Source organism: Girardinichthys multiradiatus, chromosome X, assembly GCF_021462225.1.
Source record: "Girardinichthys multiradiatus isolate DD_20200921_A chromosome X, DD_fGirMul_XY1, whole genome shotgun sequence".
Classification (NCBI taxonomy): Eukaryota; Metazoa; Chordata; class Actinopteri; order Cyprinodontiformes; family Goodeidae; genus Girardinichthys; species Girardinichthys multiradiatus.
The window spans coordinates 11,163,286-11,180,540 of record NC_061817.1 but is presented as its reverse complement, the minus strand read 5'-3'; the positions used below and the strand labels follow the sequence as shown (position 1 = coordinate 11,180,540).

Here is a 17,255-nt window from a genome sequence, read left to right as displayed (position 1 = left end):
CCTATGCTGACAGGGACTGTGGTGTGTAACAGCAGCATAGTACATCAGAGGCGTAACCCCCTTCAATGGAGCAATATGCTTTGCTATTTGCTGCTGGTTCCAGATGAGCTTTATTTCTTTTATTAGCGGCAGCAGCTAACCTATGCCTTGGGTTTGGGGCTAAAGTGGCAGCACAAAAAAAACAAAAACTAATAATAACACAGAGGTTTGACCTTTCGTATGAGTTTAGGTAAGAGGTTCGGGGTTTATTTGTTGCCAAGCAACGGCACTACTGCAAATGCACCATTCTGTCGGACAATTTTATAATCTTCAGAATTTAGCACTAAGTTTAAGAAAGAAGAAGGCGGATATTAAAGGAGCATCGTATTATTGCTGTTTCAGGAATTATTTATACATAAATAAAAATGTTCCCGCACAAGTGTTTGCAGTGTTCTCTGGGTCTAACACAGATCATTTGGTCAATTTGGGCTACAAACATTTAATTAAAACCATCGGTCACATTTTAAAGCTTCATGACACGGACCCTGACACCATGCTACTGCTGAAATCCATGAGGAGTTTGCTCTTGCCTTTCTATTCAGGTTTGTTGGGCACATTCTTCGTTATGTATACATATAAACAGAGACAGTAAATGTCTGTGGCAGCTCAATAATACTAATAATTCCCCAATATATTTTAAGCTCAGTTGGCAAAGATTTATACTTTTGTTCAGTGGTTCCTTAATTTTTTTTATGACAGGTACCACCCTACTGTCAAGACATTTTAAGCCACACATCAACAAGAATCAGTGTTTTCTCCTGTTTTTTTATTAAAGAAAAGAAAGACAGAGAGAAAAAAAACTCATCCATTTGTGCTGCTTGGTTGAAAGTGTCCAGGTAGTGCACTCTGTGTCTCCATCAGGGAGAAACAGAATCAAGGGGCTGCACAATAACCTATGTACAGGTCCTTCTCAAAATATTAGCATATTGTGATAAAGTTCATTATTTTCCATAATGTCATGATGAAAATTTAACATTCATATATTTTAGATTCATTGCACACTAACTGAAATATTTCAGGTCTTTTATTGTCTTAATACGGATGATTTTGGCATACAGCTCATGAAAACCCAAAATTCCTATCTCACAAAATTAGCATATTTCATCCGACCAATAAAAGAAAAGTGTTTTTAATACAAAAAACGTCAACCTTCAAATAATCATGTACAGTTATGCACTCAATACTTAGTCGGGAATCCTTTTGCAGAAATGACTGCTTCAATGCGGCGTGGCATGGAGGCAATCAGCCTGTGGCACTGCTGAGGTCTTATGGAGGCCCAGGATGCTTCGATAGCGGCCTTTAGCTCATCCAGAGTGTTGGGTCTTGAGTCTCTCAACGTTCTCTTCACAATATCCCACAGATTCTCTATGGGGTTCAGGTCAGGAGAGTTGGCAGGCCAATTGAGCACAGTGATACCATGGTCAGTAAACCATTTACCAGTGGTTTTGGCACTGTGAGCAGGTGCCAGGTCGTGATGAAAAATGAAATCTTCATCTCCATAAAGCTTTTCAGCAGATGGAAGCATGAAGTGCTCCAAAATCTCCTGATAGCTAGTTGGATTGACCCTGCCCTTGATAAAACACAGTGGACCGACACCAGCAGCTGACACGGCACCCCAGACCATCACTGACTGTGGGTACTTGACACTGGACTTCTGGCATTTTGGCATTTCCTTCTCCCCAGTCTTCCTCCAGACTCTGGCACCTTGATTTCCGAATGACATGCAGAATTTGCTTTTATCCGAAAAAAGTACTTTGGACCACTGAGCAACAGTCCAGTGCTGCTTCTCTGTAGCCCAGGTCTGAGGAATGTGGCACCTGTAGCCCATTTCCTGCACACGCCTGTGCACGGTGGCTCTGGATGTTTCTACTCCAGACTCAGTCCACTGCTTCCGCAGGTCCCCCAAGGTCTGGAATCGGCCCTTCTCCACAATCTTCCTCAGGGTCCGGTCACCTCTTCTCGTTGTGCAGCGTTTTCTGCCACACTTTTACCTTCCCACAGACTTCCCACTGAGGTGCCTTGATACAGCACTCTGGGAACAGTCTATTCGTTCAGAAATTTATTTCTGTGTCTTACCCTCTTGCTTGAGGGTGTCAATAGTGGCCTTCTGGACAGCAGTCAGGTCGGCAGTCTTACCCATGATTGGGGTTTTGAGTGATGAACCAGGCTGGGAGTTTTAAAGGCCTCAGGAATCTTTTGCAGGTGTTTAGAGTTAACTCGTTATTTCAGATGATTAGGTTCATAGCTCGTTTAGAGACCCTGTTAATGATATGCTAATTTTGTGAGATAGGAATTTTGGGTTTTCATGAGCTGTATGCCAAAATCATCCGTATTAAGACAATAAAAGACCTGAAATATTTCAGTTAGTGTGCAATGAATCTAAAATATATGAATGTTAAATTTTCATCATGACATTATGGAAAATAATGAACTTTATCACAATATGCTAATATTTTGAGAAGGACCTGTATTTTCCTTTCATGATGTCTTTGAGATTAGGATTTTGGGTCTTTTGTAAAAAATGTTAAATGTTTAAAATTAATCTTGCAAGTTCTGGATGTTTCCTGTTAATGTTCGGTTTCTACTACAATAGCAAAATGGAAATTCTGCCTAAAGCATTTTGAGCATTTAGACATTGGAAGGGACTGATAAATCCATGTGCTAGTGCTGTGGTATATTCCATTTACATTGAAAGTTTTAATGATATCACGTTCATTGTAGTGGTTGCAAATCAGAAAACCAGTGGTTTTACTAAAAGTCATGCTCAGTGACTAGCTTACTATCTGCAACAGGAGCAGATTGAAACATGTTTTACTGATTTTTACAACCCCAATTCCAGTGAAGTTGTGATGTTGTGTAAACCATCCATCTTCTATACCTGCTTCTTCCATACTGGGTCGCTGGGGAGCTGGTACCTATCTCCAGCAATCTAAGGGCGAGAGGTGAAGTACACCCTAGTCAGGTTGCCAGTCCATCACAGGGCAACACAGAGACACAAAGGACAAGCAATCATGCACACATCCATTCACACCTAAAGGCAACTTTGAGAGACCAATTAACCTAAAACTAATGTTTTTGGACTGTGGGAGGAAGCCAGAGTACCCAGAGAGAACCTTCGCATGCACAGAAAGAACATACCAACTCCATGCAGAAAAACCACAGGCAGGGAGTCAAACCATGGAGGTTAATAGTGCTACCAACTGCATCACCATGCAGCCCAAAAGGAAAATATAATGATTTGTAAATCCTGTTCAACCTATATGCAGTTGAATCCACTACAAAGACAAGATATTTAATGTTCAAACTAATAAACCTTTAGTGTATTTGCAAATACTCACTTTAAATTTGATTCTTGCAATATGTTCCAACAAAGCTGGGACATGAACATTTACCACTGTGTTACGTCACTTTTCCTTTTAGCAACACTTAAGTGTTTGGGAACTGAGGACACTTATTGTTGAAGCTTTGTAGGTGGAGCTCTTTCCCATTCTTGCTTGATAAACTTCATTTTCTCAGCAGTCCAGGGTCTCTGTTGTCATATTTAGTGCTTCATAATGCTCCACACATTTTTAATGGGAGACAGGTCAGGACTGCAGACAGGCCAGTCTAGGACCAGCACTCTTTTACTACGAAGCAACACTGTTGTAACACGTGCAGAATGTGGCTTGGCATCGTCTTGCCAAAATAAGCAGAGACGTCCCTGAAAAAGCCGTTGCTTGGATGGCAGCAGATGTTGCTCCAAAACATGTATGTACCTTTTAGCATTAATGGTGCCTTCACAGATGTACAAGTTCCCCATGCCATCACAGATGCTGGCTTTTTAATGTCGAACTGAAAACAATCTGGATAGTCCTTTTCCCCTTTGGCCCAGAGGACATGACGGCCATGATTTCCAAAAACAATTTGAAATGGGAACTCTTCAGACCACAACACACGTTTGCACTTTGCATCAGTCCATCTCACCACAGGCCCAGAGAAGCCGGTGGTGTTGTTGATGTATGGCTTTCACTTTGCATGGCAGAGTTTTAACTTGCACTTGTAGATGCTAGAGTGCTAACCATGTAGATGTCAGAACATTAAAAACAGTTCATTTGATTTTACTCCTTGCCTTTACCCGAAGAGAGTTATGTGACTGATTTAAAAGGATGAATAGTAATTAGGACATTTTTATTAGCTGCTCTCGTCTCCAACTCAGCCTTTTCTCTTATGTAAAATAATAAAATTGAGTTTCTAATCAAATTAGGGCAACTCTTGCTCCGTGGGAAGAGTAGTCGTCTTGCAGTCCGAAATTTGTGAGTTGATTCCAGCTTTCTCCTGTCACATATCAGAAGCCACAAGTTCCCCACTGACCTGCAAATCACTGTATGACTGTATGCACATTTGCATCTGTGATTTGGTGAATATGGGTCTAGCGTAAAGTGTTTTGAGTGGTCGGTATGATTAAAAAAGCACTGTATGAATTCAGTCCATTCAATATAATCCCCTCAATAAATTATTTGTGTACCACAAATGACCATTAATAAGAAAAATTATAGCACAATATCATAACATAGAATTGCATTTTTTTCTAACATGGAGTTAATCTTTGTTCTCTTCATTTACCTTATTATTTCCCATGGCTACCTTTTGTTTTTTTTTTAAACAGAACAACTATTTTAGATTTGGCTGTTGCTGCCTCAGATGAATCAGACGGATGGTAAGGTAAGCTTTATGGTAGAAGAGGGTTAAAACAAATGGCTCTCTGCCACCAGCAGCCATGGAATCATGTGATTGGGGGAAACGTTTGCAGGGTGAGCCTTCTCTGTCATTGATTTTCAATCAGGGAAGAAAAAGGAGGATAACTTCATGGGAGCATGAAATGAGAAAAGAGGGCACATTAATAGATTGCAAAATTAGCTATATTAAAGAAGGATGGCTAAGGATTAGCTGTTTTTCAGCTAAATTACATTTATAGAATTAACAAATTCATGATGGTTTTTCCTGCACATTAAGGAGGCCCTATCTGTTCTTTCTTTCCAGGTAATACCCATAAAATTGATAAGTTTTCACTGCCTGTGATATTTCTGAACCTGCGACATAGTTACAGCTTCCATAAAACTGCTCATAAAGATAATAAAAACAGCATTGGATTATGTTCCTGCTGTCACTTTCTCTGTCACCTTAGCCAGCATCTCCTTTATTCTCTTCTTCTCCAGTGTAGAGACTAAAGACATTAGAGTCTGCAGTAAGGTTGGTCTGTATAATTTGAAGCATTTCACCATTTCAAGTTCTTTGTAGTCAATTATCAAGCTAGGAGGACAGCCAAAATGAAGGAGACAAATATCCTTTTACACCTGCACGGTTTGGAGCCCGTTTTATTTCGAACCAGTGACGCGTGTTTCCACCGATGAAAAGAGATTCCAGGGCACGAACTCTGGTTTAACTCGGGCACTGCAGAATATTTGGTTTTTCTGCATGACCCACAACGTCTCCCATGGGTGGGTCGAAGCTGCAAACAATAGAAGCAACAACTTTGGGGGCAAAGACATAGAACCTACCTTGTGAACATTATATTTTTTGCAAAGCGACACTAATACTGTTACCCATGCCACAGTATACCAAGGTTGCAGTTTCAAGACCTTTAATATTTTCCATCATACCTTTTTAACAACATATCAGAGAAAGTGATGGAGATATAGAGTAAGTCCTGCCCCAGCCCCACTTGCTGCTTCACTCTGTAGGTCAGGCAGTTGAGCTACTTCACTTTTACCTCATCTACAGGACAGATAACTTGAAAATAATTGCAGTTATGACAAGAATAGACAATCATATTTAGGCAATGCTGTTTTAAAACTACAGATGGCAAGCAGCCAAATGCAGGCTAGTCACACTACTTAACCAGCTAATATCAGCTTGATGAGTTAAAGGGCTGAATGGCAAAAAGGTATTATATTCTGTTCAACAGACACGTGAAAACTACTACAAAATTTATCAGGTGTTTTTTTATATTTTTGGCTTTTTTCTATGTATTGGCTGTAACTATAATGAGAACACTTGATGCCTTTCTGTTGTAAATAAAGGCAATTAGACCCTTTTGTACATTTTATTTCCCTTTGGGATTAATAAAGTATTTTTGAATTGAATTGAATTGAATTTTATGTTGTATTTGTTTATTCTGGTTTTCAAACCATGAGAACCAGACTTGTGAGAACTCAGTTACTCCAAGTTTTAGGCTAAAGTATCACTGAAAAACTATGACTAACTGCATACTGTCAGGATCTGTCTGTTAGGGTTGTGTTTGTTTTAATTTCCCTTTAGTTTTGTCATTCTGTCTGGTCCCTTGTTTACCTTCTGTTCTTTGCTTATCTTGTTGATTGGTCACATTCCCTCTGTCTCCCTGCAGCCCTGACCCACACCTGTTCCAGATTCCTCCTGATTGCCTGTCTCTCTGCTCTGTTGTTCTCAATCAACTTCCCTCAGTTTATAAGCTCTCTGGTTTGCATTGTTCTCCACTGGTTCCTTCCGTTAATACTCCGTTAACACCTTGTTTCCTACCCTGTGTCTTTGCCCTGGTCCAGTCCTGAGTTCTTCCATGTCTGTTGCTTGGATTGTCATGCACCTGCAACATGTTGTTTTTCATCTGCCTGTACCTGGTCATTTGTAAGTTAATTTCTTCATTACCACTCTACACTGCATTTGGATCCTACCTCCAAACTCATCATGACACATACTAGGACAGAATTTGAGGAAAACAGACTAATTAAAAGCAGCCATGGAACCAGTCTGAAAAGTCCATGCAATTTAACCGGTCAAATATACAGGTCCTTCTCAAAATATTAGCATATTGTGATAAAGTTAATTATTTTCCATAATGCCATGATGAAAATTTAACATTCATATATTTTAGATTCATTGCACACTAACTGAAATATTTCAGGTCTTTTATTGTCTTAATACGGATGATTTTGGCATACAGCTCATGAAAACCCAAAATTCCTATCTCACAAAATTAGCATATCATTAAAAGGGTCTCTAAACGAGCTATGAACCTAATCATCTGAATCAACGAGTTAACTCTAAACACCTGCAAAAGATTCCTGAGGCCTTTAAAACTCCCAGCCTGGTTCATCACTCAAAACCCCAATCATTGGTAAGACTGCCGACCTGACTGCTGTCCAGAAGGCCACTATTGACACCCTCAAGCAAGAGGGTAAGACACAGAAATAAATTTCTGAACGAATAGGCTGTTCCCAGAGTGCTGTATCAAGGCACCTCAGTGGGAAGTCTGTGGGAAGGAAAAAGTGTGGCAGAAAACGCTGCACAACGAGAAGAGGTGACCGGACCCTGAGGAAGATTGTGGAGAAGGGCCGATTCCAGACCTTGGGGGACCTGCGGAAGCAGTGGACTGAGTGTGGAGTAGAAACATCCAGAGCCACCGTGCACAGGCGTGTGCAGGAAATGGGCTACAGGTGCCGCATTCCCCAGGTCAAGCCCCTTTTGAACCAGAAACAGCGGCAGAAGCGCCTGACCTGGGTTACAGAGAAGCAGCACTGGACTGTTGCTCAGTGGTCCAAAGTACTTTTTTCGGATAAAAGCAAATTCTGCATGTCATTCGGAAATCAAGGTGCCAGAGTCTGGAGGAAGACTGGGGAGAAGGAAATGCCAAAATGCCAGAAGTCCAGTGTCAAGTACCCACAGTCAGTGATGGTCTGGGGTGCCGTGTCAGCTGCTGGTGTTGGTCCACTGTGTTTTATCAAGGGCAGGGTCAATGCAGCTAGCTATCAGGAGATTTTGGAGCACTTCATGCTTCCATCTGCTGAAAAGCTTTATGGAGAGGAAGAGTTCATTTTTCAGCACGACCTGGCACCTGCTCACAGTGCCAAAACCACTGGTAAATGGTTTACTGACCATGGTATCACTATGCTCAATTGGCCTGCCAACTCTCCTGACCTGAACCCCATAGAGAATCTGTGGGATATTGTGAAGAGAACGTTGAGAGACTCAAGACCCAACACTCTGGATGAGCTAAAGGCCGCTATCGAAGCATCCTGGACCTCCATAAGACCTCAGCAGTGCCACAGGCTGATTGCCTCCATGCCACGCCGCATTGAAGCAGTCATGATTACATGATTATTTGAAGGTTGATGTTTTTTGTATTAAAAACACTTTTCTTTTATTGGTTGGATGAAATATGCTAATTTTGTGAGATAGGAATTTTGGGTTTTCATGAGCTGTATGCCAAAATCATCTGTATTAAGACAATAAAAGACCTGAAATATTTCAGTTAGTGTGCAATGAATCTAAAATATATGAATGTTAAATTTTCATCATGACATTATGGAAAATAATTAACTTTATCACAATATGCTAATATTATGAGAAGGACCTGTAGCAAGAGAAAGAGAAGGGGATATCCAACCTGGTTTGCTTTGCAGTGCTGAACAAACATGTGGAGCGTAAGGAAGGAAACTATAATTGGAAAAAGAGAGATCAGTGATTCTGCTGCACAATAATGAGGAAGTTGTGTTTCAGTGAGGCGAAACAGAGAACAGGGAGAAATTGCAAATATGTTTGGTTTGGGTTGATTTTCAAATGCCCATCAGCTGTTCAGGTGTGCTGTTTGGCCTCTTTCAATGGAACAAAAGCATCACTTCTTGTTTAAGTGATGTCCAGTCAAGTCTGGATTTCTTGTGCCTAATATGTGTGAACACATTATGTAATGAATGTAATGTTGTTTACACTTCTGTACCCAGTGCTCTTTTATCCTCAAATGAGATAATTCTGTTTTTTCAATAATTTTGCTTTGTACTTCCATCCCTACCCAACAGAACCTCCTCTATTGTACTGCTTTTCTCCTGTCAGTATTCACTCTGTTTAGCTAACAGTCTGTTAGCACTCGATCCACACAGTACAAATCTTGGTGAAAGGTCCAAATGATGTACTCAGACCAGTGCATTATTTTTACTTGCATTCTGCATTGCAGACATCGAGGTTGCTGTAGATCATGAAAGATAATGGAATTTTAGTGACAGCGAGGCGTCTCTGTATACTTTACACATGAATAAGTTCCCCAAACTTGTCAGAAGCATTAGGCCCTAAAGCTTGCAGAGCAGCACTTCATAAAAATGGGTCTAAAGACAACAGTGCGGATTAGTTTCATTAGATTGAATATTATAAATATGTCATCAAAATGTTCTTCTGTTAAATATAGCAACGATTTTCAGTAGGAGCTCCTATCTCAACCGTTTTTGTTTTTGTTTTTTTGTCTTGTTTGCAGGATTACACAAAAACTGCTAGAATGAATTAGATGAAACTCCTGGGAGAAATGATCAGGATCACTGGTTAAAGTGTCAACATCTGTTGCTGGTGTTGTTGTGTTTAAGCACGCTTTCTGCAAAATGTGATCAAGTTGATGACTCTTTGTAATCAGCATTAAGGCTTTGGCTCAGTTTAGTCTGCTTCTGCATTACCTCTTAGCTTTAGTTCAATAAATAATGACTCAGGGTAAGATGTCATGTGTTGTTGTTGTTCATCCGTAAAACCTTGAAGCTGAAAGCAGTGCTTACATCATAACGGTACCCTGTTTTTTTTCTTTTATACAGAAATATTTAGAAATAGTCGAGGACAAACAGCCTCGCTCCCAAAATGGCTGCATGTGCCCCACCGGCAGGTCTTTTAAAACCTCTGAACATCCCCTCCAAAACACACAAAACGCCTGTAAAATGCATAGCCTGAAGGAAATGAGATGCAAGGCTTGGTCTCTCTGTAGAGGAAACACCTTGCATATGTAACTTGAGCAGTCAAACTTGTTTTAACTATTTTGTAGTTACTGAAATTGAACACACAGAAATGTAACATTTTTCCCTCATCCAGAATTGTGGAAAATGATTTGTTTTTATGTTATTGTACATGGAGAACTAAATATATGGACTCAGAAATCAAATGCAGCTATAGGTTTGAATCCCACACAGGGCTCCTTTTGCATGGACTTTTCATGTTCTCTACAAGCATGTCTTTGTATGCCAGAAAGTTCTGATATGAACCCAGTGTGGGTGAGAAACATCTTCAAGTCAGCTGCTGGAAATCATGTTAGCCATGTTTCACTATGTTTTTATTTTACCTTTTTACATATTTATAACGTATGTTTGCAATTTCAAGTTTCAGAACTGTTTATTAAGCATGTTTGTGGTTTTTATTGTAATTAATAGTCCATTTTACCCATTTGGATCAGCAGGGTTTCAGATATTTTGTGGCCCCGATATGTTAATAAGGCAGCTTAAAGTAAACAAATTAGTATCAGATCATATAAGTGAAATTGTGCTGAAAAAAGGACATCAAAGATGGATGTGGTAAATATTGCTGATGTGGTCATAAAAGCCAAAATCCATATTATTCCAAAGCTGCCAAGGAAGATTAGTCTAAGGTAAGGAAATCAAAACGGCTAAAGTTTTTATTGACAAGACAAAGCATTACTAAAACCACAGATCAGAAATGGTCAACATATCTCTGATTTGTACATCTTTGATTTAGTCATAGATATTTAATTATTAAAATTTAATAACACTGTCCTGTGTCTCTTTCCCTGATGTATTTTGATTGTTTATTTCATTACTGTTGGAAGGGAACACTGGCAAAAGTCATTGTGTCTTTGCTTTGCAACACTGTCACAGGGATTAATTTGACCTTCACAACTTTATTGACAAATTACCTGATAATTATGACACTCGGTTGCCCAAACTGAAGAAACACATTCCAGTAGGGTAGATATTTTACATGGTAACTAAGCCACCATTGTTTTAAAACAGCTTTACTGACACAATTAGGGTATTGACTGAAAATCTTCTGTTATAGCTATATATTATATACAGATTCATAAAAATTATCTGTCTGAGCTAATATGCAGTAACACACAGAGCCAAGCCCCCCAATCGCTGTAGCTATAATAGGGTTCAATAGTCCTGACAATATAGTCCTGACTACTTGTTAGTTATAAACTCGTAAGTAACAGGGCACTAGAAGGTTGATAGAGAGAATCTAACAAGGCTGAGAGATAATTTCAAGCTGTTTCCTCAAACGAGACGCTACATGATTCATTTGGATGCAACAGAAACATGAATAATTAATCCTTCTACAGTTCTGTAAGCATCTGCTTTTCCTTCTAACAAACATGCCATACAAAAAGCTCTCATGGCTTACTTAAAAGTACTTAAATCAACATCATTTAATGATATGCTGCCTTTCATTATAAAGCTTTACCAAGGTGTAATTTAGCTTCATCCAAAATATGGGAAAACTATAGATGGAACACTTGATAATTCAGGTTTTCAAAACTTCCAAAACTTGATCAAATACATATTAGACCCACAATGTTAATTAAGTGTGATTAAAAAATCTTTAGGACAAAAATATTTGTTGAATCAAAAGTCTGCTTTGTTCGTTTTTATAAACAGTTATCTGTATTTTTAAAATGCTCAACTAGCACGAGCAATAAAGACATACTGAGAGCTAAGCACGTGGATGACATTGGAAATAGGTTGAGATTTATCATTGAGGGGGTGCATGTAAACTGAGGTTAGGTTTATGGTTAAGGGTCAGGGCTAGGACATAGAAATAAAGTCAATGTAACACCCTCACAATGATAGACATGACTGTGTGAGTGAGTGTGGAATTTCTGTAAAACTAGGTTTTAATTTCATTTTACTATAAAGACAAAATGATTTAAGAGCCTTGAGGTTTTAAAACGCGCAGTTAACATGGTTAGCAAGGTTAGCAATACAAAATCAGCAGTCTCTGTTAATTATTCTGCAAAATGTCGTGCCTTACTTACACTCTGCAATTTTCAAAAGGCCACTAAGGTTCTGAAATATCAGCCTTCCTGTTATGCGCAGAAAGTCTCGCTCTCTTGCAGTGTAAGAAGTATTTTGACATTCAGCAAATCCAGTTTCCTTTTTAAAAAGCTACTCACATCTCTGTGCTCTAACTCATTTTAAACACTTCACTGATCCCTCTATGGCTAATTTTGAGTGGACCTAACCGTCCACACTGAAGAGTCCTGTTGTTAGCATGACCTGGACCTGGTGCTTAGTGTGGTGTGTTCACAGGTCGGAAGAAGAATGGATTATTTTCAGATTCACCCGTTAGGTTTGCAGAGGGAGATTGGATGGTGTAAACTTAAGCAGCCCTAACCCAGACAACATATCAGCAAAATGTATTAGTAGCTCTAAATTAAACATGCTTATTGTACAGAATTGTTTGGATTTTTTGCTCTTTGTAAAGTAAGATTATTTAAAGTCTAACAAGATGATCTACCTAAGTTAGTCAGTCAGTCTGCCTTAGTAACAAACCTACAACAGGCTGTTTATTTTACCAACATATGCCAACTCTCATAGCTTGTTGTTTTTGTTTTCTTTAAAAATGTTAGTGTTTTTGAAGTTGAACAAGTGAAAGGTCTGTCTTACAGATTTTAGGCAGCATTAGCATTCACCGCTGTTCTTTGACTGAGACGTTAACATTGCTTCCATTGTCTTTTAACTGGCCGCAGGCATGTGCTTCTTCCTTGTTCCTATAGTGACTTTCTGTTAATAATTACTGCAGTTAGCAGTCTCCAGATCTCTCGGGTTTCCTACACTGGCAACCAATAGCACGTAGCAGCTTATCACACACAGACTTTTGGTTGGTTTCCAATTGTTTTGATAACGTTATCAAGGTCAATATCCTCACTGCTTCTTTGACAGACCACAAAGCAATCTCAATACAAATCTCACCAATGGGGTTCATAATGTAAACTGAACAGCTCTATTCTAAAACATGATGCTGTGTCCAAAACTGTCCATTCGTTAATTGAATGATTTTGGCATAAACCTCAGTAGAAAAACAATTTTTTATCAATTGGAATCTCCTACAATTTCAGTTATCAAAATTCCTGAAGGTATACGGAGGTTTGTTCCCTAAAGCTGACGAAGAAAATTTAATTTCAGAAATAACCTTAATAACAAAAAATACCAGGAAACTTAACTGAAAGTGAACATCAACACTTAATCAGTCTACAAAATCAACTGGATGACATTTACAGACTGAAAGCTGAGAGGTGAGAAGTAGGAGAAGATGGTTGGAAGAAGGGGAACAGAATACTGGTTTTTTGTGACTTGAAGAACTTCATGCTAAAAATAAAATAAAACTAATACTAAATACTGATGGAGACATGATGATCCAAGAAAAATAGAAATAGAAGAATATTATTCAGATTTTATACCAAACTATATGAATTAAAACATAGTAAATATTCTACCTGTCCATTATTGACAATTAAGTTAATTCACACTGACTCAAAGCAATCTTGAGACAAACCACTAAAACTACAGGAAGTTATATTTGCTCTTGAACACCTCAATTCTAATAAGTCTTCAGGCGAGGATGGCTTTACCTCTGCTTTCCATAAAGCATTCAGCTTGCACCCTTCCTCCTATTCTAACGAAAGGCCTCATAACTCTAATACCAAAACCAAAGAAAGATTTCCTCCTTATTGACATCTGGCATCCAATCTGCTTATTAAATAATAATTCTAAAATATTTGCACTAATATTTGCTATAGAATAAAAACTGTTTTGGATTACATATTGACGAGACTCAATCTGGCTTCATGAGAAACAGACATATCTCCAACAAGATCAGTTTAATACTTGATTTGATCAATTACTCAGATCTATGCTGTAATGAAAGTTTTATCATTCTTTAGACTTTTACAAGGCTTTCAATGCAATTGAACATAAATTCATATTCTGTACCTTTTGTGGTTCATATTTCAACAGTGCTATCAAAACAGTGTTTACAAATGTCTTTCTCTCTGCTTCACCACTGTATCCAGGTTAAGTGTTTAGTGTCACTTGTCCATCTGTTACGGTACAGTGTAATTTGATATTTTGTGTGGGGTTTTCAGTCTCAGAACTACTGCAAAGCAGCAACCCCCATGGAAACGGCACCTATTCTTTTAATTGCTTCAGAAATGCTCTCAGTATGATGATGCCCCTTGCACATCTGATATGCTGCCACTGATTTAAGCCTCCCTCAGCTTTGAATTCATGCTCATGTTAGTGTTTAGAGTGTTGCCATGGAACACCCAATGGGATGGTGTTGTTTTAATGGGAAAAACCACTTGGCTGGGCATGCACTTCACAGCACTGCTGCTTTGGCCAGGTCCCTGCAGGCTGTTAACACTTTTGACTTGGCTGGGACCTGATGAAAAAGCCAAGAAGCACAGGACTTGACTGGAAACATGATCGTTCTCCTCATTTCACTCTAACCACCCTTGTACTTCTTTCATTTCCTTTTGCTCTCACTCCACAAGCACATGTAGTGGCACTCTCGCTGCCAGAGTCAGGCATAAATGGAGAATTATGTTGAGTGTGCAGATAGAGCGAGGCTGATGGAACACGATCAGTGATAAAGTGGGTGCCACTACAGTCACAGCAGGACATGCATGTTGTCAGAATGATTTTACAGGCGAGGCATAGCTGTATTAGCTATTCATTATTAAGAGCTAGGTTATGGTATAAACTCAGATATTTGAGGGTTGTTTCCCCCCATGCTTATGAGCCTCACAGTTTCATCCCATTAAGAAATCACCAGTCTATAGAGGCAACACAGTTCAGGTTCATACAAAGTGAAATAAATTGCCTGACCATTTTTGTTTAAAGTAAAATATTATATTTGCGATGTTACACTCAATGCCCATATTACCCAACACTGTTGTTTTCATTCCACATAAAGAAAAACATGGTGGCACTATCGTGGTTTGGACCTGTTTTGAACCACCTTCTTTGTTGAGGCAGTACACGCAAACGAACTCCAATACAGCGCAAACAATGGCACCAGATACACCAAGAAAAAATATAATGGTATTACACATTTCTCTGTTTTTCTTGTGTGCACAGATCCTTGTTGGGGAGCTTTGTGCATTCTTTACCAAGGCAGAGGGAACCCAGGAGAAGACCATAGTCACTGCAGACTGCTGCTACTTCAGTCCTTTGCTCAGGCGCATTGTACGCTTCTTAGGTGAGGATGCTGCATTTGGCCTCTGTGTTCCACACAAATGCATCATATATAACATTTTAGCTGCAAGAACTGCTTTTCTCCAAGTTCCTTCGAAATACCCTTGCTGGATTATAGCTCGAGCCAAATAAACATGTTATTCCTTGCAGGTTGTATCCTGCAATTTCCAATACATGAAAGGTTTTACGATCACCAGTGCTTCTTGAAAACAGATTTGTCTAAATGTCTGTTAGTAAATGCTGCAGCCCTTAAAGGGATTTATCCTATTTTTATAACTTTCAACAAATTTTAAAACCTTTTTTAAAAATGTTTATTAGCCATAACTCTAAATATCACTTAATGTTTAAAACATTGAATGTGATCCTGTCCTTTTATTTAATTGAAGGTTTTAATATTTTATCTTTTAATGTGAAAACAGCCCCAGTTATAACAATTTGTGGGTATTACAGCTACAGCAAAGACTGTGGATACTTTTGGCCTCTCTCCAGTCTAAATGAAGTTTGTTTGCAAAAATAATGGTAATCCAATTATCTTGCTGTCTAATGTGGCATAGCTCTTACTTTACCCCAAGTCTACTTCTGATTGGCTCATCAGGCCTCCTGACGCCTCCTCTCCTGGAATCTACGGCATCTAAAAAGCAGAGGCAGATTCTGAATTGGTCAAAGACCGGACCAATACACCCATTAAAAATCCACACCTGATCTGAAATAATTAATTACCATGTCTGAATAAATTTATTTGCTACATTGGTCTTATTTTGTGCAAAACTCCTGCAAGATTTATTGTTGTTTTTTTTTTTTCCCCATTCCTTGGACTTGTGCTTAGCATTATTTAGTAACTGTTTTTAAGTGTGTTACCCAGTTCTGAAATCTGAAAGAGGGGAACAACCAAGATAATCAGAAACCTGGGCCAAAACCAACAACTGCCAGTCGCTGAGTAACCTCTGAGAAGTCAGAACCACTGGTTAGTACAGAAAGCCAACTATCCCTCCACCCAAGAGACTGAAGGTGTTGGAACAACGTGAAGAGAAAGTCTATTTGCTTCTGAGAATGTAAGCAGTCGTGTCTGACCCAGTAAGGTGCTCTTTCTAGTTCTGTTCTTGGCGATTCTAGAGTTTAAAGCTACTGATCAAATGTGGTTCAAAGGCTTTGAATTAATCTTCAATTTTGTATCCTTTCTGAAATAACATAGGGACCAAGCCTGTAGTATCAGTTTTATATTCGTTCTTTGGCTAGATTTATGTGTTTCTTTTTGCTTTATAAAATCATGAGTAAAGAGATCTTAATTTAATAAATAATTATAAAGAATTAATAATTAATTCTTGAGCATACTTGTTACATTCTGGTCATTTCTCTTATAATCGTTCTATTTTAATAATTTATTCTAGTGTGGATCCCAAATAAATATTACTCCTGAGAAATGCACAGAAATGCTTCTTCTTTTTTATATCTACATTCATATTCAATAAATTAGAATAATATTGAAAAGTAAATTTATTTTAGTAACTCAGTTACATTTATTACACACAGACTAATGTATTCAAGCCTTTCGTTTTTGTTATGATTTTACGCTTCCAGCAAAAGAAAGCACAACATTTATTTTTAAATATTATTGTTATAATTTAATTTAAAACAAAACATTTTATTACAGTAATGTGGGCTTAAAAAAAGCATGTTTATTACCTGCCTAAAGGTTATTTTCAAAACGTACTTTAAATCTGACAATAGGACCTGATCAAAACACATATTTTAATTTACTGAATATGACTGAATAGAAATCCATTCATGGGGAGGAAATAATGTATCCTTCATTCAGATTTGTGTTTGAATATGATAAATAATTAAGAGACAGATTTGTTTGTAAACATTATTAACATAACTCATTCAACCTACATGGCTTCATACCTCTGTAACACTATTGCACATCTGCCTTTCATTTCAGTTGTGTAGGAAGATGCAATACCATAGGAAAATTATGTTCCTGCATGATTTCACAGCACATTTGATACTTTAAGTAATTTGATAACAGAGTGTTTTGACATGTCAAAACTAGTTCACCACAGCGTGCACAACATGTATATGTCATACATTTCCGCCACTGCTTTCAGAAACGTCATGACCGTGACTCAAATATTGCATTGATGACTAAATAATATTCCTTAATCTCACTTTGTTCTGCTGCTTGCACTG

At 38.4% G+C, this 17,255-nt stretch overlaps 1 protein-coding gene across 6 annotated transcripts in view; it reads left to right on the top strand.

Moving 5' to 3' along the window:
* LOC124863567 (phospholipid phosphatase-related protein type 5-like) overlaps positions 1 to 17,255 on the top strand; it is an 83,993-nt gene that overhangs the window by 56,300 nt on the left and 10,438 nt on the right. For all 6 annotated transcript variants that reach the window (XM_047357999.1, XM_047358000.1, XM_047357995.1 and 3 more), the window contains one exon: positions 14,949 to 15,069. In XM_047357999.1, the coding sequence (XP_047213955.1) occupies positions 14,949 to 15,069 (121 nt within the window). The remainder of the gene's footprint in view (positions 1 to 14,948; positions 15,070 to 17,255) is intronic.